The sequence below is a fragment of the Silene latifolia genome, chromosome 11, assembly GCF_048544455.1.
Source record: "Silene latifolia isolate original U9 population chromosome 11, ASM4854445v1, whole genome shotgun sequence".
Classification (NCBI taxonomy): Eukaryota; Viridiplantae; Streptophyta; class Magnoliopsida; order Caryophyllales; family Caryophyllaceae; genus Silene; species Silene latifolia.
In genome coordinates, this window is record NC_133536.1 from 23,182,735 (window position 1) to 23,206,359 (window position 23,625).

Consider the following 23,625-nt stretch of genomic DNA (forward strand, 5'->3'; position numbering starts at 1 on the left):
CTGTTTCGTCATGCAATGTACCTGACCGGTACATGCAGTTTACGATCACGAGTTCGTCGCTCTCGATTTCGAGGTCGGACGGTTTTATATTCTCCCATTTATCGGCTATTCCAGTATACTGGAACGGTACTCGAATCTCTCGGAGTACCCCGCCAAACGTCGACTAGTGGCATCAATTCTCGCCGCTGGTCGAAATCCCTGTTGAGGGACCCAAAGTGACCCGATTTAAGTGACCCAAAATGACCCGATTGACCCAAAATGACCGAAATGACACAAAACGACCTAATTAAGGCAAAATCATGACCCAAAATGACTCAAACGACCCAGATTGACCCGACCCAAAATGACCAGATCCGAAGTGACCCGACCCAAAAATGACCCGATCCGAAAGTGACCCGATAAGTTATTGACCCGAAAATTACCCGACCCGACCCGAACCCGACCCGAATGACCCATTTGCCAGGCTTAATTAAAACTATATAGTAAACTTAATTTATATAGATTTATTTAATTACATTGAAGTTACTTGGTTTCTGCACATTATATATAGTATTGATTGATTATACATTTCAGTATAGATGGTAAAAATATGAGTTAAGCAAGTTTAACGTAGTTTTATTTCCTAAAAAATAAAATTTGACGATAAATAAAGGTAGCCCGGGTAAAACCGGACACCAAATCGATAAATAAAGGTAGTTATAGAAACTAATAACAGAGAACCAGAGGAGATTTTGTGAATGAATGTTGTGTGTTGTATTACGTAAAGAGTCAAGATATATACACCCCTAAGATATGGATAGCAGCCTGACTATCACAATGAAGCGTGATAGCCCTTGGATGGTCAAAACCCATACTTCAAAGTAAACCTTTCAACCAAAGTATCTCATATGTAGCGGAAGCCATGGCACGATATTCAGATTCAGCAGAAGAGCGAGACACGGTAGCTTGTTTCTTAGTCTTTCAAGATATGGGAGAACCTCCGAGAGTAACGAAGTATGCAGTCAAAGAACGGCGACTGATAGGACAACTATCATAATCAGCATCACAATAAGCCTCAAGCGCCATAGGAGTGTCAGCTCGTAAAAGTATACCCTGTCCCGGATTTCCTTTCAGATACCGAACCACGCGAACAACGGCGTCCCAATGGGCCTGAGACGGACTTTGCATGAATTGTGACAAAATATGAACTGAATAAGTAATCTCGGGACGAGTAAGAGTAAGATAAATCAACTTGCCAACAAGACGACGATACTTGGTAGGCTCAGCAAATAACGGCTCCACTTTTAGAGCAAGCTCGTGCTTCTCCTCCATAGGAGCAGGAGCGGGCTTAGAGCCCAAAAGACCTGTTTCTGCCAACAAGTCGAGGGTATATTTTCGTTGACAAACAAATATACCGCTGGAATTCCGTGCTACTTCGAGGCCCAAAAAATATTTCAATTTACCCAAGTCTTTCATACGAAAGCAATTACTTAGATAACTTTTAAAATCAGTAATAGCAACACTACTGTTTCCAGCAATTACCAAGTCGTCAACATATACAAGGATAATAGGATATTAAGCACGATGTCACCTTTACGGTAAACAAAAAGAGAATGATCAGACGGACTATGAGAAAAACCATACTCACACAAGGCCGAGGCAAGCTTAGCATACCAGCATCGTGGAGATTGTCGTAGACCATATAATGATTTTTGGAGACGGCAGACTTTTCCTTGTAGCCCATGACTAAAGCCGGGTGGAAGCCGCATGTAAACTTCTTCTAGTAAATCACCATGAAGGAATGCATTTTGAACATCCATTTGGTGCAACTCCCAATTGTTGATGGCGGCGACAGCGAGAAAAGTGCGGACGGTAACCATTTTTACTGTAGGTGCAAAAGTTTCAGCAAAATCAATCCCTTCTTGTTGATGGTTGCCAAGCACGACAAGTCTTGCTTTGTACCGTTCAATTGAGCCGTCTGATTTTCGCTTTATTTTATAAACCTACATACATCCAATGGCGGTTTTCTCGGGTGGTAAATCCACTATGGACCAAGTTTTGTTAGTTTCTAACGCGTCAATTTCCTCTTCCATTGCTTTCTTCCATTTTGAGTCACGGATGGCTTCTTTAAAAGAAGTGGGTTCCGTGTCATTTGTAATAGCTGCGAGAAAATGTTGATGGGCAGAAGAAATTTTTTGACAATTAACATAATTAGCAATAGGATACGAAGTACCTGTGACAGACGCTGGAGTGGGTGACGGGTTTGGAGGAACCGAAGTCGTGTTAATGTGTTGTTTGATCTTATCCCAGTGCACAAAGTCTTTGTGATGAGGATTATCGAATTTTATTCGTTTTCCCCGACCCATTTCGTTACCAGTTACTTCGCTGTTATCAACACTAGCACTAGAAATCTCGTCATCAGTAGTCTCATTCCCATCACTGTTATCTCGCGCAATATTCTGATCCGGGGCTACTGTATGTGTCGGAGGGTCCTGTACAGGTTGTGCACCTGTGTCCTCTGGAATGTCAAGAGATATTTGCTGCGTGGGTTCTGTTCCCGCCACAGAGGACTGCTCGGCAGCTGCTGTATTTCGCTGTTCTGAACCTGTTGCATTGTCCCCTCCCTGATTACCGTGCTTAGCTTTACCCACTGGTGTATCATCACCAAAGACCACACCATCAGACCCGTCATATATAGGATCAATAGGATCAGTGTGATTGTTATGCAACTCGCTATTAGACAAAGCAAATGGGAATTTTTGTTCAATAAATCGAACATCTCGTGACTGAAAATAGTCTCCCGTCTCAAGGTCATATAACTGCCATCCTTTCTTACCAAATGGGTATCCGAGAAAAATACGACGGCTTCGGGAATCAAACTTATCACGTGAATAGATATTCTTAGCATAACAAAGGCACCCGAAAACACGAATCAAACTCATATCCGGAGCTTTGCCAAATAATAATTCAAAAGGGGTTTTATTTTCCAAAATTCGCGTGGGGGTTCGATTAATTAAATGTGCCGCTGTCAACACACATTCCCCCCAAAAATCAACAGGTAACGACCCTTGAAAACGCAAAGCCCGTGCTACATTTAATATGTGTCTATGTTTTCTCTCTACGCGAGCATTTTGTTGGGGTGTTTTAACCATTGAGGTTTGAAATAAAATCCCATGTTCACGAAAATAAGGAAGAATACCCCGAAACTCCGTCCCATTGTCACTCCGTACAACTTTCACCTTGCAATTAAATTGACGGTCAATTAGAGAAAAGAATTCCCGAAGTAATTTTGGGACCTCATCCTTGGTTTTCATCAAATAAACCCAAACACAACGAGAATAATCATCGACAATAGATAAGAAATAACGGGAAGCACAAGCACGGTTAGGGAGATAAGGACCCCAAACGTCGCAATGAATTAAATCAAACAAATTATCGGCTTTATTGTCACTTAAAGGAAACGGAGTACAAGACTGTTTAGCTCGAAAGCAAATATCACAAGAATCCAACTGAGAATTATTAAAACTAGAAATAGAAGGGATGTGCTTCATAACCCGAGAGGAAGGATGCCCCATTCGTCTATGCCATAACTCTACATTATCTTGTCCGGACACAACATTAACACGGTATGGTTCCTCCATCAATAGGTAGAATAGCCCATTCAAAAGATTACCCACTCCAATCGTCGTCGAGGCATGGTCCTGTATCACACATTGCGAATTAGAAAATTGTACAACAAAATTTTGGGTGGACAAAAGTTGTGAGACTGATAAAAGGTTGCATTTGAAAGACGGAATGAATAAAACGTTAGAAATTGACAATCTGTCATTGAGTCGAACGGTTCCAGCCTTTCGAGCAATCAAACTAGTGCCATTTGGGAGACCGATATTTATTGGAGTAATGCTTTCACATGAAATAAACAGCGCTTCATTATAGCATACGTGGGTCGACGCCCCCGTATCAATAATCCATGTCAAAGAATTCTTACCATTTAATCTCACCATATTAGCAACATGAGAAGCCTCACCCAGAACCGCATTAACTTTGGGATTAGATGTAGAAGCTGCTGCCGAGTCCCCTGTCCGAGCAGAATGACGCGGGTGTCCGACGGGGAAGCCTATATTCTCCCAACAGCGGCTGGCAGTATGCCCATCCTTGTGACACACGTTGCACTTGTAACGAGGTCGATTCGAGCCGTCACTCCTCTGCTGCTGCCTGCTATTCACGGCACAAGCCATTGGATTGGTGACAGCCTCATCCCGAGACAGAACCACATTACGTACCTCCTCCTCTTGAGCAATACGGGAATACACAATCTGCATAGCTGGTAAAGGGGAGGTACCAAGAATATTCGAACGAGCAGTAGCATAAAAGGGGTCAAGGCCCATAAGAAATCCTCGTACCTGATCAGCCTCGCGACGTTTACGCAAAACGCTTTGCAAATCACACTTTGAGCAACACTCACAGTTGGGTAAAGAATCAAAATCATTTATGTCATCCCACAATTTTTTAATTCTACCATAATAATCCATAACGGACTCACCAGATTTTTGTTTACAATCGGCAAGATCGCATTGAATTTGATAGATCTTAATATCATTGGCCACCGAGAACCGCAACCGTATATCTTCCCATAGATCGTACGCAACTTCACGATATGAAATTGACGACCTAAGGCCGGATTCAATGGTGTTGAAAATCCACGCTATGACTGTATAATTGACAGCCTCCCAATCCTCCCAATCATTAGGATCAGTAGGCCGCTTTCGAAGAGTTCCATTGATGAACCCTAACTTCCTCTTAGCGCCTAACGCGACGCGAAAACCTTTTGCCCATTCCTCGTAGTTCGGTCCGGTGAGAACGACGTGAGTAATCTTTGCCCCCGTACCGTCCTGATTGGAAAGAGCATAGATAGGATTAATTTTATGGCCGCTGCTTTCAGCGTCCGTGTTGATTTTGTCATCAACCATGGTGGATGATAAAAGAAAAAGAGAAACGATTTGAAACAGGAAAATAACCTGCTCTGATACCATATAGAAACTAATAACAGAGAACTAGAGGAGATTTTGTGAATGAATGTTGTGTGTTGTATTACGTAAAGAGTCAAGATATATACACCCCTAAGATGCTAGAAACTAGGAAACTAATTAGCTAATTTCCTAAACAAACTCCCGTAAATTAGGACTACAAATATTGACATAATCAAAATATAATATTCTAACGACTCGTAATATTCGGAGAATATTACGCTAACAGTAATTCGGGCAAAAACGGACACCAAACCTAGTACTCACATCAAATCCGAAAACCTAATATATCACACCCGCAACGACCCACTAAAACCCGTCCAATGTCCCAATTCCACTCACCAGTCACAAGCATCTCACCATAAAGTAATCCTATGATACAACGATCCTAATCAACATTACGAGTAGTTAGTAGGAACCAAAGTGATAGATAAGTCAGGTGAAAACAAAAGCAGGTCAGTAATCATCAAAGAAAGTCAAACAAAAAAAATAAAACTCCCAATTTCATGGAAGCAGACCACTTAGACTTTTGGTGCATGCATCAAGAATTTCCAACATCCCCTGTCTATTTTCACATCAAGAGGCATAAAGACAAACATACTTATTATCGAATGGTCTGACACTCTGACCATTGTCTTACGTTACGACTGAATTTCAAAAATTCACCTGCCGGCCAGATATTAGCTTTCTATATATAGATCATAAAATCTCATTTAAGATAGGAATTATACATCTTAAATTTTAATCAAATTACATGATAAGTTGCTTAAAAAATGAAAAGTTTTGTCTTAATTACCATCATGTGGTAGTATTTAACCCGTTTTAATTAAGTTTAAAACAAATAGTATCATCTTAAACAAAACTTACTGTTTATAGATTTCGGCCTTGCTTCTTTATTGGCTACCAACTTATTCTTCTCTAGTAAATATATTTTGTTATGTTTCTTTCTAAGGTTTTTGACGCAAATCTTATGTAGAAAAATGTAGGATATATGTCTATTTCTTGCGTTTACTTAGACCATATCATCCTTAAGTATTAGGTTCTTTTCAGAAAGATGATCCCATATTATTTTCTTAAGATATACCAACTTATTTATGAATATATGAACGAACTTCGTTTATTTTGTTCTTTTCATATTCTGTATTAGGTTGATTTTGTAGATATCATTCTTATGTAATAGGGAGTATGGCGTAAAATTAAATTGGAAAATTACAGAACCTTATATATATGCATTAAATTGGCGAGTGAGAGTAATAATACGAATTTTTTTTAATGTCTAATGTACTAGTTATAGTATACTGTATACGTAATATAATTTGCTAGTATGTGCCAATTTAGTTGGTTAATTAAATAGCGGTGATAACTCTTTTAATGAGCATAAATATATGTGTAAGGCGACTTCATAATAAACTCTGTGTATGTAAGACTTTTGTAATCTATATTTCTTCATCCGTCATAATTTCATTCACTATATTCGATTTAGTAGTCATTCGTAACCAATTTGACGATTATTTTTCAATTTAATATAAAGATAATGCTCTTTCAATTATCAACCAAAATCTTTTAGTAGAATGATTATTTTGTATGTAGTTTTATGATAATTTGTGACACCCCATACTCCAAGTGCCTTACCACAGGGGCGGACCCACATATAAGCTTGGTGTAGCATTTGCTACACCAAAGAAAAAAATTTGCATGGGAATAATTCAATTTGCTACACCATAATTATCTATTTATTGCTTAATAATTAATGTTTTCACTAATAATTATGTCTTTATACTCACAAAAGATGCGTGGTCTCTCTTACTTCACCCAAGTTCAGCCAATTTAATACACCCACCTTATCAGTCGTTTTTCTTAAGACCATTGTTTTTGGTCTGAAATAAGACGGGTAATATATCATCATTTTACAATAAAATGTTGTTATTTTTTGATAACATGTTACCATTATTGTTCACATCATTTTCAGGGTAAAAAATGACACCTCTAGTCATAACATTTTGTGAATTAATTGGTTACATTTTCTTAAAAAATGGCAACATTTTATCCGTCTGACAAATAAGACCAAAAGTGTCGATCTGAAACAAAAATTTGTGTTTATTATTTTGTAAAACGTTCCAATTTCCTCAATAATCATTACTCGTCAAATTTTTTTTTTTTTCGCCAAGCCCATTTTCCTAACAATTCTCACTCCCAAAACTGTATATTTAGTGTCATGTATTAAATAATATTTCCACTAATTTGAACAATTTACGAAATATTTTAAATAATATTTTGACTAATTTTAACGATGTACGGTATTTTCTTGACTTCTCATTCTTGTTATCACGTGATTATATAAATAAAATGCCGCTCATAAATTAAAATGTGAATTTATGGTAAGACAGAAATTGCTTTGGTTACAATGCACATTCTAGTCTCAAATACTATCAATAATTCATCTTCGGCTTGGATATGCCCCCCTCGGTTCTTTTTTAATGAGAATTTTTAGTTTACATACATATTTGTTTATTACTAAATTAAATTATTTAAAAAGAGAAATGTAAAAAGAATATATATTTGATCGATTTTGATTCGAGTTTCAAAATTCTAGAGTAGATTTTAATTAGTTTTGACCTGAGCGTGAGCTCGAGTTTAAATCTAGCCATTGTTAATTACGTCCAATCAATTAGCAACGAACTAATTTTATTAACATGGTAATCTTGCTACACCAAAAACAAATTTCTGGGTCCGCCCCTGCCTTACCAGGACCACTTAAGGTATGGAAACGTCACCATCTCGGTTACCCGAGGCAATGATAATAATAAGACAATAATGAAACATACTTAAAAGCAAAATACGGTTTAAAGTGATTACATGTCAACTCCAAAACTGATAAACTGAAATACAAGGTTCTCAAAACGGTCTACTGAATAAAACTATCAAAACTCTAAAACATCGTCTGATACAGCGGAAGACTCTTCTAACTACCACGTGATGACTCATCTCAGCTATCCCATACGTATCATATCATACCTGCTCAATAACTGCTCACCATCCCCGAATGGATCACCACAATTTTTAAAACAATTAACGAGGTCAGTACTGTTTACATAAAACAAATCACAACGAAACAAATGCCAAACAACTCAACAACACAACAATTCTCCAGTCTCCATAATCAATCTCCACACAACTGACTACACACTAAAGTGTGTAGTCCTGCCAGAGTACCCATCGCAACAAGCACTCCACACCGCCAGTGGGGGACCGCAGCTGTACCCAACAAATCCCCGCTCATCAACCACTGAGCGATAAACCCAAGTTTCCTTAATGTGCACATCCCCTCCTGTGGCGGGTTCCACAGAGGGCGAACCAAGGGCGTGAAGCCACTCCCGCAAGTGACTCCACTCAGCCAGGGACGCGCCCCGAATATCACAGACAGTTATACACAATAATCATTATACTATACTATCAACAACCACCACAACAGAATCTGACGCCAATACGATAAACAACAACAACAACAGTAATCACCAACCACACTTATGTAAATAATACTGAGTAGGGAAAACCCTACCCGGAAAGTAACACGAAATCAGACGATCAAACAGCTGTCTCAGAATCTCTCCTCAACGAACCCTCCTCCTATATACATACATATTATTACTACCATAACCACATAACCACCAAAAACCCCCAAAACCCCAATTAGGGTTTAACCAACATTAACCAAACGACATAAAAATGATATGTAAGACTTACCCTCGACGCAAAGATCACGAATATGTAAAGAACGACGAAAACCGACACTCCTATCTCCGGGATATGCTAATAATGCGATGCGGATGAAACAACGTAACTTTAATCTTCTCTTTGTGTGATTTAGGTTATGAAAAGTGTTTTAGGAAAAAGATGACGAAACATTATATATTAATCCGCAGTATTAACAAACCCGTCGCAAATCATCTGATAACCGACTTACTCGATCGAAGAAGTCACTTACTCGATCGAGTGATCCTTATTCGATCGAGTGGCAAGCTTACTCGATCGAGTACCTTACAGGCAGTCTATTATTTTGCGTAAAAACATACTTACTCGACAGAGTAAGCCCCACTCGATAGAGTACCCCAAGACACATAAAACCGTAGTATTACATAATTTAATAAAAGTTTTTTTTTAAAGATGATTTTTATGGAATATGTAATATGTTTAATGAACATAGTGTACGTGAATTTGTTGTGTAAGTGCAACTTATCCAACACAAAGAAGGTTATAATTAATTATCTAAGTGTTACATGCATTGATGGTAGCATGTAACATTATGTGCTAAATAAACGTGGATGCATGTTTGTTTATAGGATTACGTAAAAATCAAATGAATTACTTTAATTCATTTGTGTTATAACGTGAAGTGATTTTATGATGTAAATCTAACGTTACTTCACAATGGCTATATAAAGGATGTAAATCCTTTGGATAAGTTATCTCACAAAATGTTATCAAACAAGGTGACTGGTAGATAAAAATACAGTCGGGGTTTGAGGGTGAGAGGCAGTATAAAAGGTGTTTTTATACAATAATTTAGTAGGTTATTCTAGGGGTAATATTGGTGGCATTTACTAATATTGATGGTGGTCTAGAGGTTGTTATCTTATACTCCCTCCATACCAGACCAATTGTAACATTGACCGTTTTGCCACTGTTCATGGTCGTAAGAAATCTTCGATATTATTCTTAATCTATAAGACAAAATATAGTCATGTGAGATCTTATTTGATTTATCGTCATGAATGCTATAAGAATATCAAATTTTTATAATTTTTAATAATGTGTAACAAAAGATATTTACGTTGCAAAACGTGTCTCGACAAGTGTGAAAAAGTCAATGTTACCATTGGTGTGGTATAGAGGGAGTATTATTGTGGGTCTCGAATTAGTATTTAATTCGGGGCGGTTATGTTGTACTGGTACTATTATTATAGTGGATTCTAGTATATTTGGCTAGTGGATTTTACTTCCGGTTTGGAATGTTTTGCCCTGAGTTTGATCCTAAATATCGTCTCATCTTATTATTGCTTACATTTATTTACTTTTACAGTTTACTTGTCAATTGGTTGCTTCCGTTGCACGTGAGCAGGGACGGAGCTATGCCTGGGCCGGATGGGCCATGGCCCGGGCAGACTCCAAATGAATAATAGAAAAACAAGTAATGAGTTAGCAGTTAGTACATGCTTGGCGTAGTGGTAAAGTGTGATATCTTAGGCAAGAATGTATCACAGCGTCACGTGTTCGAATCTGGGAGAGTGTGTTTTGAGTATTTTTTTTTTTTTTGATTGGTTTTACAATTTTCTTATTTTGTCTCATGTTACTTCATTCCTTTACCATTATTATATTTTATTAACATTCATTTTTGTCAACAATAATTCTTGTAACTAGTAAATAATTATTTACATAATACAAGTATTTGAATAGCAAGGAACAATTTTTATCGTTGTGAGTGGTCCTTGTATAGTAGAAAATAATTTTGCAATTTTAACAATCTCACCTTAAATAAACTATATAAACCATCTTCTAGGGGGTTTATTTGTTTCTATGTTTTTCTTTCACATAAATAATTGTTAAAATACTTTATAAAACACGGAGTAAATTTATCGAAGAAAACAATGTACTCGTATAATTTAAGTATTTTATTAATGTGGTTTAATATAGTAATCTAAAAATATTACACCCCCGTTTTAATCATTTGTTTATCCTAATTGGGATAGTAACATATATATCGACAATGTTAAATAAAGGTGTGAGGTCTATAATAAATGAGTATAAGTACCGACAAAATGGATCAAATCGGCCCAGGTTATAATTTTGCCCTAGCTTCGTCCCTGCACGTGAGAGATTTGCGTTAATTTCCCAACAGAATATATACCAAGAATATCTTACTGGTACAACTTTGATTTTTCAATTTTTTTTTTGATAAAATGGTTAATTTGAACATTCTTACTCGTTTAGGTTTTCTCTTCTCAACCATCTTTGTACTTAGAACCGATATAAATAATTATTTGACATAAAATAAATACAATCTAACAAAATATTATAAAAATGATATATAGAACCTTTACTAAAAATATCTTTTAAGAAAAACACAACTATCTTATATACCTTCCGTCCCGGTCATTTGTTTGTCTATTTTATTTTGGGTGTCTCAATCAATTGTTTGTCTTTCTATTTTTGGAATGTTTTTTATGGACAATTGAATCTTTCACACACAATTTGAACCACCTGTTATCAAATAATTGATCCCTTCATCTTTTCTTGGTCTTTATATCAAAATTAAAAATAAACAAATAACCGGGATGAAGGGAGTATTAGCTCAAGTCTACAAGTCCACTCGTCTATGAAGACTGACGATGTATAGTAAAAAGAACAAATATCGACAGCGCGTGTCAACGGTGAGTGGCGAAACGCGTACGGTAAGACTAGCTGCAAGCAACAACTAATCTTGGAATGGGAAATTCAACGGCTAATTAAACTGCGCAGAATTGTGATTAGTTAATTCAATCACGTTAATCATATGAGCCACTATACAGTAATACAGTATACATATACACAATACACCACATTATTTTACATCTATGCCTATATCTGTTATTCCGTTTTTTGTATTTGAGATTGTCTCGTAAGTAATTGTTTACCGTGAATGAAAATACTCCGTAATTTACTGCCCATTCTTTATAACTTACAATGGTTAAAGGATGAGAGTAATTATTAAGGGAGTAATGGGAGCTAAAATAAGAAGAAATGAGAGGAGATTGGTGCTTTGTAGTGGTTGTGGAGGGTGGAAAGAGGAGGTGAGGGAGGAACTATTACCTCTATATGGAGGTAATAATTATTTGGAGGGGAAGGTGGGTAACAATTACTCCCTTAATGGAGAGACTATTACACTATAATTACCCATTTCTATCCATTTCTATCTTCAACCTCCATCCTTTCCCTCTATTTTTTAGTTCATTTTAGCTTTATTACTCCCTTAATTATTACTTCTATCCCAAGCAAGCCCTTAGTATTATATGTAGTGTCTACACCTTTTTTTTTTTTTTTTTTTTTTTTTTTTTTTTTTAATTGTATCTTAGCTTGTTGTATATATTTCAGAAGTTATAAATACCTAATTTACTACCCATTAATTTTTTGGGATCAAAGTTTGTAAAACTTTGACTTTAAATCGATTAAATTAAAGAAAATCTGAACAATAATATAGAAATTCTTTAACAAATTTATATTTTCATGATCTCTCTAAACATTTATGATAAAATTGAAGTCAATAAGCTACTTTCTCTAAAATGGAAAACATTATAGAACACTAAAAAAGGCAAGGATACTCAAAAGCGACACATTAATTTTACTACATTATCAACTAATCATATATTTAATGGTTAAACTGTTCACTAATCATAGAATAAACCCATTTCACACCTTGACAACCCCTCTATAAATTCCCAAAACTCGTGCATAATTCTAGCACAATAACCATACTCTCACTCTTATCTCTTACATTTTCTCTCTTCCCTATATACTTAGTACTACGTGATTAATTAAGAAGCTTAATTAGACGATCATTATTAGATATTATGGAGGCTGTTTCAATGTTTACAGGCTACTCAGATATGGTATAAAATTATAAATCTCCTGTCTCTATTTTCTAGTTGTCTTCATTCATTACTAGATCTTAGCTACTGATCTTGCCAGCTCAATATTAGTGTTCTACACCTTAATTAAATAATGTTTCTGTCTCCCCTAACTAGCAATCCTGACTCCGCCACTGCATATGATTATAAGAGCTAATTCCTAATTAGTTGCATATATACTCCACATGATAGGGTTTCATATAGAATTGGAGTATAATTATATATCAAGTAATCAAAATATAACAAAATTTGAGTTTTAGATTTTAAGATAATAATTTTGTTATTTGCAGGGATTTATGGATGATTTGAGCTTCATGAATCAAGTCAACTCATTTGAAGACTTATTCAAAGAACCATTATTACCTTCATACAACAATGGTTATCATCAACAAGCTGGGTCTAACAACAACAACAACCAAGTACTTGGTTGCAAAAGATCAGCTCATCAATTTGATCACATAATCGCGGAAAGGCCCATTATTACTAAGCAATTGAAGACTAATAATGGCAATTCATATAAGTCCAATAATATGTTGTCCTTTGGGAGCTCTCACAACGACGACAACAACAACAACAATGCGAATTTTGTTACGCCTAAAGAAGAGGCTATCGCGGTGTCTAGTGTCAGATACGCAGATAAATTGATGGCTCCTTATGCTTCAATTGACAAGAAAAGTTACATTCATGGTAACACAATTAAGAAGAATTGTAACAATTCTCTTAGCTTGATACAATCTAAGGAACATGTTCTTGCTGAGAGGAAACGCCGCGAGAAACTCAGCCAAAGATTCATTGCTTTATCAGCCATAATCCCTGGACTAAAGAAGGTATTACATGTTTTCTATTCATTTCTTTTTAGCTTCTTCATTAGCTTATTCATGTCGCCGATGATAATAATAAGTTAATAACCTAAATTTTTTGTTAATAGATGGACAAGGCTTCGGTCCTTGGAGATGCAATAAAATATGTGAAACAATTGCAAGAGAGAGTGAAGACACTTGAGGAGGAAGCAAAGAAGAAACACGTCGAATCAGCGACTTTTGTGAAGAAATATTGGGTGACTGAAGATGGTGATGAACAATCTTTAGCTCAAACAAGTTCCCCTGGTGGTTCATGTGACGGTCAATACCCCGAAATTGAAGTGAAATTTTCGGATAAAGACGTTCTTATAAGAATTCATTGTGAAAAGAAGAACGGAATTCTTGAAAACCTAATTTCCCAAGTTGTAAAGCTCCATCTTGAGGTGGTAAATAGTAGTGCTTTGGCACTTGGAGGATCATTTCTTGATTTAACAATTATTGCTCAGGTAATTATTCTTTCATTTCCTCTTTAATTTGAACTCAAAAAATGTTGTAGGTAGTGAACGTCGAAACCCTAGTTTTTGTATGCTGCATATATCTGACCTCCCTTATCTCGGTTAAGCTTTGAGTAATCGATCACATATTGAAACGACGTGACATCCTACAAAAATCAAGTATTCCCCTATCCAATCACACATATACACGTAAACCCTATCGAATTTTGTGATTGAGTGAAGAATTTAATAGTGTTCATGTATATATATATGTTAAATTCATATTAAAAAAGATTTTTCTCTTCTTGCAGATGAATGCTGAATTCAACATGACATCCAAAGATCTAGTAAGACATTTGCAAGCTACCCTCAAATGTTTGATATGAACAGAGAAAGCTCCATCAACAAATCTTGATTGTCAAAAAAAAAAAAAAAAAAAAAACTTGATTGAAGAATTAAAGACTATAAAATTAGAACGTAATTAAACATATACTTCAAAGTAATTTAGTATTTATAAAAGTAGTCCACTCGAGTTAGTGTGTAGCAATAGGTCGATACCCTTGTATATTTCAAAGATTGTATGAAACTTGAACCATTGTATACATAATATAACCTGTTTATTTTCTTAAGGTTGGTTCATTTCGCAGGAAGATTGTTCCATATTTTTCACATCGTCTTTTTTCGACTGTGTTAAACGATCCTCCTTTTATTAGAAACGACCTTGAGGTTTATTCTACGTGTTTTCTAGGATTTGGGTTAAGACTTAAGTTACACAACCTATTTATTTTTCGCAAATTGTTGTATAAGACCGTTGGATTATTGTATATACTTTATGATCTTACCATGATACCGTCTTTATTTTTATTAGAGAGTGGATGGTTGAATAAACATGTTTGATTTAGCATTAATTTAGTTTTAAATTTTTATATGGTGTGTTCTAGAGGTCTTAATGCCCTCATTTTCCGTAAGCCACGTCCATAACTAGCTTGTACTCATCAAGAAAGATAATATAATAATGTATAATATATGGTTTTTGCAATTATAATCGTTTTCTGTATATGTGGGTTACATTGTAGGAAGATGATAGAATGATTATTGTAATTAGTAATAATCCATTAAATTGCATTCAATTATTCGAGCTAGGTTACATTCCGGCCTATAGCTTACAAGTTCAACTTGTTTGTTAATTGTTATCTTAGATTTTATTATTGTTTTATATTCATGCTGATAATGTAAGCTGAAAATTCAATTAAGGTTTTTTAAATACCTAAAGATCAAATTTAATTTAAAATAATAGTATGTGTCTTCACTCAATGTTAAATCATGCGTGTATGAATAAAGTTATTAATGCGGCTACAGTCTACACTCATTATTGTCATCAAATATACTTACCCCTTTTCATCCCGATAATTTCTTTACCTTTACTTTTAACACAAAGATCAAGAAGAAAAGAAGGGACCATTTGCGGTAATTGCTAGTGGATGACAAGTGGAGAATAATACAATTGGACGACCAAATTAAATACCCATATAAAACCTTCCATTATAGAATTGGTAAATAAATGACTGAAATAGAGGGAGTATATTATCGTATTTTTTTTTTGCAATGTAGTTTTAATTATCTCATTCATAGATATGTGAAGATTGTGAACGGTGTCATGTCCTTTGGAAGGAAGTTTAGGAGCACTAAAATGGATACGGACACAGACTCGAACATAAAAGAGACAAAAACGGACACGTGAAAAGGCATTTCATAAATATAGGACAAGGGATATATTGTACGTGTGATAAATTGTATTTTACATCTTCCGTAAATTGTACGACTACAGTACGAGTATGTCAAATTAACATTGCTCTATACAAGAGTAAACGGCAAAGTAACAATGTTGGTAGTTTTTTCATTTAATAAAGAGAAGAAAAGAAGGCGACTCTTAGACTAGATCATCTAAATCTAATTAAATCATTAGGTTAAAATTGTGACATAATATGAGGAGTTGGCTTCTCCATGCTTAATCAAAATAATCCACTCAACAAGCTTATTTGGCTTCATTCCACGACCGTTTTGACCGTTGACTGTTCTTGCGTTAGGTATACCGTATATATGTGTGTATAGATTGACAAGATTGTAATCTTCATGTAGATGCGAAGAAATATACTTGCATTGAGTTTTATGTTTTTATACACACGAAAAGGTATATTAGACTTATAGCTAGTTCACTCCAAAAGACCCTAAGGCCTAAAAGGAAAGCAAAAGACTTCAAAACCCTATGAAGTGGCCTAAGATAAAATCTCGCAGAAAATGAAACTTTTACGTATTAACTAAGCTATAATTTTATGCCAAAAAAATTAAAAATAATCTGAATTTGGGCTTTCTATCAATTATTTATTTATCTTTTTTATTTTTGAAATTATATTTAAAGTCAACAGTATGTCACTAGTTTAGTTCCCGCGCAATAAATGCGCGATATTTATAAAGTTTTTATTTTTCTATTACTTAATCATGCTAAATTAACACCTGCTTAATTTTTCATATTTTATGTCATTATATTTTGATATGAGAAAAAAAATTAAACTTTAAAATTATTCAAGAAAACTGAGTAAATTTAGCTGTAAAATAATAGTGGTATCACATTAATTGTTCATTCTCGTTATTGTATTTTGTTTCGAGCAAAAAAAAAAAAAATGAAAATTAATCCAAGAGAATTGAGTAATGTGCTAAAAGCCTTAAATGTATTTCTTTTAAAAAGTATTTTTTTATACCACATAGCTAATGATTTCAATTTATAAATTCTCTCAATTTTTTTGTTATGGAAGTAATCAAAACGATTTATAGTTTTGTTTATACATAGTATGAATAGTCAAGTCATTCTCAAATAATAGCATTAATAAAAGATTTAATAGTTTATACTGTAGTTTTATATTATTTATACTTTAATTAAAATATTATAGTTTAGTGTTTATTGAAAAATTATATAATTTGATGAAAAGATTAATTTTAATGAAAAGAATTATATAATGAAATACATCATAATTATTAATTTTCTTATTTGGTGAATACAATTCAATTGTCAATAGTTTTCTTATTTAAAAAGATGTTTTTTGAAGGAAAAATTTGTGAGTTCATCTATTCTTTTAGTAGATAGGGGATGGAGAAAAGTTGCAACATACCATTTTCAAAATTTCGAGATTTGAAATATATATGAAGCCATATAAGATAGTGAAAGATGGTCTTATGAGATCTGATAAATTTGTAGATATTTTTTCAAGATATATTATCTGACGTTGAAGGTTGTATAAAAGGTTATTTGTAGTAATTATATATTTAGTGTTATTCAAGTTAATTTTGTTAATATATTATGAATTAATGCGATAATTTAATTATAGCAATGATTGTCTTATAAGCTTGCAGATTTGGTCTTGTTAATATATTTTTTGGCAATGATTGAGTATTTTATACTTATTTTTTGGCAATCAATTTTTACGTTATTGGTCAAGATCATTGATATGATCTAGATTTGTCCTATAGTAGAATAGAAGGATGTTATATTTTTTTTTGGCAATCATTTATTAAGTTAGACTTGGCCTATAATAGAATGCAAAAATAAAAAGCCCAATTAGAAGTTAATATTTTAGGCGGGAAAAAACGTAGAATCGCCTATTCATTTAGTAAATAGGGGATTATTTGGGCGATTGACGCCATTATACTGCTATATAAAACCTAATTAAGATGAAGATAATTATTTTTATATATCGGTTATTATTTTACTTAATTGCCCATGTAAGAGATTATCAATTATCTATATGTGAATATTTTTGTAATTAAATTTGATTTTAAAATAAAATTATGGTGAAATCGACTTACAAAATACCTTATTTTTTTTTGAAAGAAACCTCTAAAGAGGTTAAGCATTAATTATTAAATCTCGTGACGCAAAGGCTACAATGTTCGCAGGAAAACTACTAGACCATACTCTTCTACCAACTTGCCACGGATTTAACCGAGCCATTTCATGAGCTACTTTATTAAAATCTCTCCTAACGAAAGACCATTTAACTTAATTAAAGGCATTACTACAATGAAAAATATCATCTAAAATAAGGTTAAAATTACTATGTCCCTGCAAACCTTGCTTCACTCCATGAATGAGTACTTGACAATCGCTTTCCATGACGTCTCTATGGCCTCGTCGCTTCGCCTCCCTTAGCCCCATTAACAGTGCTTCCGCTTCTGCTTCTTTTGGCCCTGTCATCTCTCGTCTTTGAATCGTCATACTCCATAGTAGCCCGCCCTCTCCATCACGACACACACTCTCCAGCCCAATTCCTTCATTCTCTCGAACACATGCATCCACATTGATCTTTACCTCCCCTCTACTCAGTTTTACCCGGCCACCTCTCCACCCTCTCCTCCCTTATTGGTTGCCCCACAATCTCCTCTCCCATACGCTCATAGCTACCCCCTATCTCCTCCCGTAGCCCCTCAATCCTCCTTATCACCATATCTAGACTCCGAAACTCCTCCTCAAAGACCCACTTATTCCGTCTTTCCCATAACACCCAACATCCCGTCATAAATGTGACTATATCCCGTGCGTGGAGCTCCTTCAAAACCTCGCCAATCCACTCTCTAACTCTCCCAAACCTCCCCTCCATCACACTCCCCAGCTCCAGCCCGTCCCACATTCCTCCTAATCCCCTACAATCCCGAACTAGGTGAAGATGTGTTTCCTCCTAAGGTATTTTGGTATTTTGTATTATAATAAAATACCTTATTTTTGATATAGTGTGTGTTTGGCATAACTTTTCAAAGTGTTTTTGGACTTAAAAATACTTTTTGACAAACACACCCTATAATATATCTAAAAGTTAATAATAAATTCTCAAAAGCTTAAATACTTTCTTTTTACCCATAAAAATAGAAGCATCAATTTAGTACTCCTGTTTTTTGAAAACTACTTTTATAAAATTAAACTTAAAAAACGAAAACTCATTTTTATCAAACTAGGCTAAATATGATGGACGAGTAGTGGTAAGGCAATTGGAATCTAGTCAACTTTTTGACTGAAATAATGCATGTTTGTTGTAGTTGCAATCTTACACTTATACAAGTACTTAAATTTCCGAAGATAATGCCAGAATCTTTATGACAACAATGAGATTTTGTGCAACACTAAATACTTGTTGTATACTTGACTACTTGTATAATGCAATAAGTATATATATATTTTTTATTTAATTATCTTAATAAATACAGAGTATATAATAAATATAATACCAAGGCGTCCATAATCATATGCATCAATATTTAGATAGTGAGATATGTACAAATCCCAGCTTTTGTATTATTGTCAAATTAATGGTTGGTCTAGTGATGGAATTAGGGCGGTCGGAAATTTCAATGTTTTTAGTTAAAAATTTTCATTTTTCAAGTTTCTTTTAAATTATTAGTCGTTCGTCTATGTTAGGGTCAATTCCTGAATCCGCCACTAAATTGGTCCATGCTAGCGATCCAAATTAAAAAAATTACATCTTCAAAATAACAGAAATGTTAAGCTTGTATATGTAATAGGATTTTGATAAGATTCCAAATGTCGCATGGTCGCACACCTAATTTGGCTTGTTTGTGTTTGAGAGTTTGTCTTATATTGATCTTCTGGTCTTCTTCAAACGTTGTTGGCACGTAATTTTCAAAAGTGATACATTTTTTCCACCATTTGTGGTATATTATATGTTGTTAAAGAAGTTGTTTAATGTTTTGGTGGGTGATGATAGATTAGTAATTGTCATACGTACTCCTCTTAATAGTGTGCCCACGGAGATCGAGATGGAATTAGAAGGGGCAAATTTTAACTTGTAAATCCAACCCGACCTTACGCGTTTTATATCGTCAAAACCCGAAATAGTAGGAGGGCTGTATGTTTGCCAGTTGAATTAGTAGGAGGGCTGTATGTTTGCCAGTTAGACCCTTTGAGATAGATATGATTTACCCATTTCACCCATAAATGATCGGGCTTAGTTGCTATCCACCATACAAGCTTTCCAACGGCTGCTTTATTCCAGACCAGTTCATCTTTAAAACCCAGGCCTCCTTCTTTTTTTTGGCTTGCAGACTTTATCCCAAGATACTAAAGGAGTTCTGATGTACTCAGTCCCCCCCCATCCCAAAGAAAGTTCCTGCAAATTTGGTCTATCCTGATAATAACACCTTTAGGTAGGATAAACATAGAGGCCCAGTAATTATGGAAAGTTTTCAGTACAACTTTGACTAGGACCAATCTACCTGCATAAGATAATTTCCTGGTCCCCAAACCCCTAATTTTATTGATAATCTTTTCAATTGGAGGTTTGAAATCCTGAGCATTCAATCTTGTAGTCTTCATGGGAACCCCCAAATACCTAAAAGGTAGTTTGCCCACAAAGCCTAATATCTGCAAGATTTCAGTTTTCAACTCTGACTTGACTCTATTAAGATAAGCATTAGACTTACCCTTACTCATTTTGAGTCCAGAAGTATGAGAGAAAGTAGCAAAAGTTCTCAACATAGTCATAATAGAGTGAGCATCCCCTTACAGAATAAGAGTAAGTCATCAGCAAACATTAGATGTGTTAACTTCATAAGCTTGCACAAAGGGTGATATCTGAATTTTAATGATCAGTAGTATGGGCCAGGAGCCTTGATAGATAGTCCATGCATATAGTGAAAAGAAGAGGGGAAAAGGGATCCCCTTGTCTTAACCCTCTTTGTCCCTTAAAGAAGCCAAAATGATTCCCATTAAGGTTAGGGAGTAGCTTGCTCAGGTCACACATTGTGACACCCCCATACTCCGAGTGCCTTACCAGGACCACTCAGGTATAAGAACGTCACCATCTCGGTTTTCCGAGGCAATGATAATAAAATGACAATAACGAAACATAATTTAAATAGTAATAAAGTTTAAGTGATTACAATTCCAAATCCAAAATCCAAACTGACAAAAGGTACAATACATGTTCTCAAAAACCAAATGTCTAAACAGCTAAAATATGACAGCGGAAGACTCTAATCAGGCTCGTGGTGACACATCCCAGCTAGCCCAAATGCCTCTAGTCAAACCTGCTCAACAACTGCTCACCATCCCCGAATGGATCACCACAGTTTTTAAAACAATTAAACGGGGTCAGTACTAATTACACAAAATAAGATACAAGACAACAAATACCAAACAGCTCAATCATCACATCAAACCCCGGTCTCCATAATCAATCTCCACGTAACTGACTACACACTAAAGTGTGTAGCCCTGCCAGAGTACCCATCGCAACAGATACTCCACATCGCTAGTGGGGGACCGCAGCCGTACCCACCAAATCCCCGCTCATCTCTATCGAGCGATAAACCCAAGTCCATTAATGTGCACATCCCTTCTGTGGCGGGTTCCACAGAAGGCGAATCATGGGCGTGAAGCCACTCTCGCAAGTGACTCCACTCAGCCAGGGACACGCCCCGAAGAACACAGACAGATAAACAGTAACCATAAAACCAAAATAAACAACCGTCTGAATCAATCAACAAGATATAATCACAACTGTCTGAATCAATCAACAATCACTAACTACAACACAATCACCACACATATCATGTAACTAATACTGAGTAGGGAAAACCCTACCTGGAATGCAACACAAATAGCAGACGATCTAGCAGCTGTCTCAAAACCGTTCTTCTACGAATCCTCCTCCTATTTACATAATCATACAATCACTACTAACACAACAAATCATAAAAACCCCCAATCCCAAAATTAGGGTTTAAACAAAGTCAACCAAACGCTATAAAATTGGTATGTAGGACTTACCCTTGACGCAAGGATCACAAGGACACAAAGAACAACGAAATTCGACCTCTCAAGCTCCGGGATTTGCCAATAATGCAGATGAAGAGAACAACGTAGTTTGAATCTCCTTTTTGAGTGTATTAGGTTTATAAAAGTGTTTAGGAAAGATAACGACATATTATATATACTAATCCGTATTATTAACAAAACCCGTCAAAACATAACCCGCTAACCGACCTACTCGATCGAGTAAGTAACGTACTCGATCGAGTGCCCCTTACTCGATCGAGTGCAGAGGCTACTCGATCGAGTACCCTACAGGCAGAATACTGTTTCGTAAATCAAAACATCCTTACTCGACAGAGTAAGCCCCACTCGATAGAGTACCCAGAGACTCATAAAACCGTAGTATTACAGTCTTCGCTCCTTAAAAAGAACTTCGTCCCCGAAGTTCAATCAACAACAAAACAAAAACACACTAACCCTCTCCCGACACAACAACAAAAACAAAACTCAACATAAAAAAAAACTCCGACACATACTACCAACCAAACTCAACCCGACTCAAACCACTACTAACTATACCAAAGACAACACAAAAGATGTAAAAACTCTTCGCGACCATCTCCTACCCCCCTAAAAGAAACAAGGTTACGTCCCCGTAACCATACATACCTGATAAAAAAGAAACAGATAGCACTCTCTCATGGCCTCCTCCGCCTCCCATGTAGCTTCCTCGACCTCATGATTAGACCAAAGGATCTTAAGCAAGACCGTCTCACCATGTCTAGTATTCCTAACCTTCCGGTCAAGAATATGTTTAGGCACCTCAAGATAAGACAAGGACTCATCTAGCTCTATGTTCTCCACCTCTAACACATGTGATAGATCACTCACATACTTCCGTAGCTGAGACACATGAAACACATTATGTACCCTATCCAAAGCAGACGGTAAAGCCAAACGATAAGCAACCTCTCTAACCCGGTCTAAGATCTCATACGGTCCTATGAACTTCTGGCTCTACTTCCCTTTCTTACCAAATCTCATAACCCCACGCATAGGAGACACTTTCAAAAGAACCTTGTCCCCAACCTGGAACTCTATATCCCGGCGATGTAGATCTGCATAACTCTTTTGTCTATCCTGAGCCGCTCTCATCCTCTCCCTGATCAGCTTAATCTGCTCTACCATCTCATGTACCATCTCTGGTCCTAGAACCACTGCCTCAACACTGTCGTCCCAACAAATCGGACTCCTACATCTCCTCCCATATAAAGCCTCAAATGGCGCCATGCCAATACTGGTGTGATAGCTGTTGTTGTAAGAAAACTCAATCAAATCTAACCTTTGTTCCCAGCTACCATCAAAATCCATCACACAAGCTCGTAACATATCCTCAAGGGTCTTGATTGTCCCTCTGTCTGACCATCTGTCGCAGGATGAAATGCTGTACTCATCTTCAAAGTAGTTCCCAAAGACTCCTGCAACTCTTTCCAAAACCTTGAGATAAACCTCGCATCTCTGTCAGATACTATGTCTTTAGGCACCCCGTGTAATCTCAGCACATTCTTTCGATAAGCCATAGCCAATTGTGCCTTAGTCCATGTATCTTTCAATGGCACAAAATGAGCTTACTTGGTCAGTCGATCCACTATAACCCATATCATGTTGTTACCCTGCTGACTCTTTGGCAAACCCACAATAAAATCCATAGCAATAGACTCCCACTTCCACTCCGGTACCTCAAGAGACTGAATCTTACCTTGTGGTCGTCGCTGCTCCCCTTTAACTCTCTGACATGTCAAACAACGGGCCACGAACTCAGCTGTTTTTTTCTTCATCGCAGGC

At 35.9% G+C, this 23,625-nt stretch overlaps 3 protein-coding genes across 3 annotated transcripts; 1 reads left to right on the forward strand and 2 right to left on the reverse strand.

Moving 5' to 3' along the window:
* Positions 1-1,982: 1,982 nt before the first annotated feature.
* Positions 1,983-2,921, reverse strand: LOC141613093 (uncharacterized). The gene has a single exon (XM_074431828.1). The coding sequence runs from the start codon at positions 2,919-2,921 to the stop codon at positions 1,983-1,985; it is 939 nt and encodes a 312-aa protein (XP_074287929.1).
* Positions 2,922-3,397: 476 nt separating this feature from the next.
* LOC141613328 (uncharacterized) lies at positions 3,398-5,046 on the reverse strand. The gene is made up of 2 exons (XM_074432062.1): positions 3,968-5,046; positions 3,398-3,680 (listed from the first exon to the last, which is right to left on the reverse strand). Exons 1-2 carry the CDS (start codon positions 5,010-5,012, stop codon positions 3,649-3,651), a joined length of 1,077 nt encoding a protein of 358 aa, XP_074288163.1. The 5' UTR covers positions 5,013-5,046; the 3' UTR covers positions 3,398-3,648.
* A 7,564-nt stretch (positions 5,047-12,610) lies between these two features.
* Positions 12,611-14,379, forward strand: LOC141613331 (transcription factor bHLH18-like). Its single transcript, XM_074432065.1, has 4 exons — positions 12,611-12,649; positions 12,958-13,494; positions 13,596-13,973; positions 14,273-14,379. The coding sequence occupies exons 1-4, from the start codon at positions 12,611-12,613 to the stop codon at positions 14,345-14,347; spliced, it is 1,029 nt and encodes a 342-aa protein (XP_074288166.1). The 3' UTR covers positions 14,348-14,379.
* The last annotated feature ends 9,246 nt before the right edge of the window (positions 14,380-23,625 follow it).

Excerpts from the sequence above, each read along its gene's own strand:
- LOC141613328 (XM_074432062.1), bottom strand. The coding sequence starts at position 5,012 with ATGGTATCAGAGCAGGTTATTTTCCTGTTTCAAATCGTTTCTCTTTTT. Across the intron at positions 3,681-3,967 it reads TAATATGGTGAGATTAAATG|GACCATGCCTCGACGACGAT; the intron begins GTAAGAATTCTT and ends TGTGTGATACAG.
- LOC141613093 (XM_074431828.1), bottom strand. The coding sequence starts at position 2,921 with ATGAGTTTGATTCGTGTTTTCGGGTGCCTTTGTTATGCTAAGAATATC.
- LOC141613331 (XM_074432065.1), top strand. The coding sequence starts at position 12,611 with ATGGAGGCTGTTTCAATGTTTACAGGCTACTCAGATATG. Across the intron at positions 13,495-13,595 it reads TAATCCCTGGACTAAAGAAG|ATGGACAAGGCTTCGGTCCT; the intron begins GTATTACATGTT and ends TTTTGTTAATAG. Across the intron at positions 13,974-14,272 it reads ATTTAACAATTATTGCTCAG|ATGAATGCTGAATTCAACAT; the intron begins GTAATTATTCTT and ends CTCTTCTTGCAG.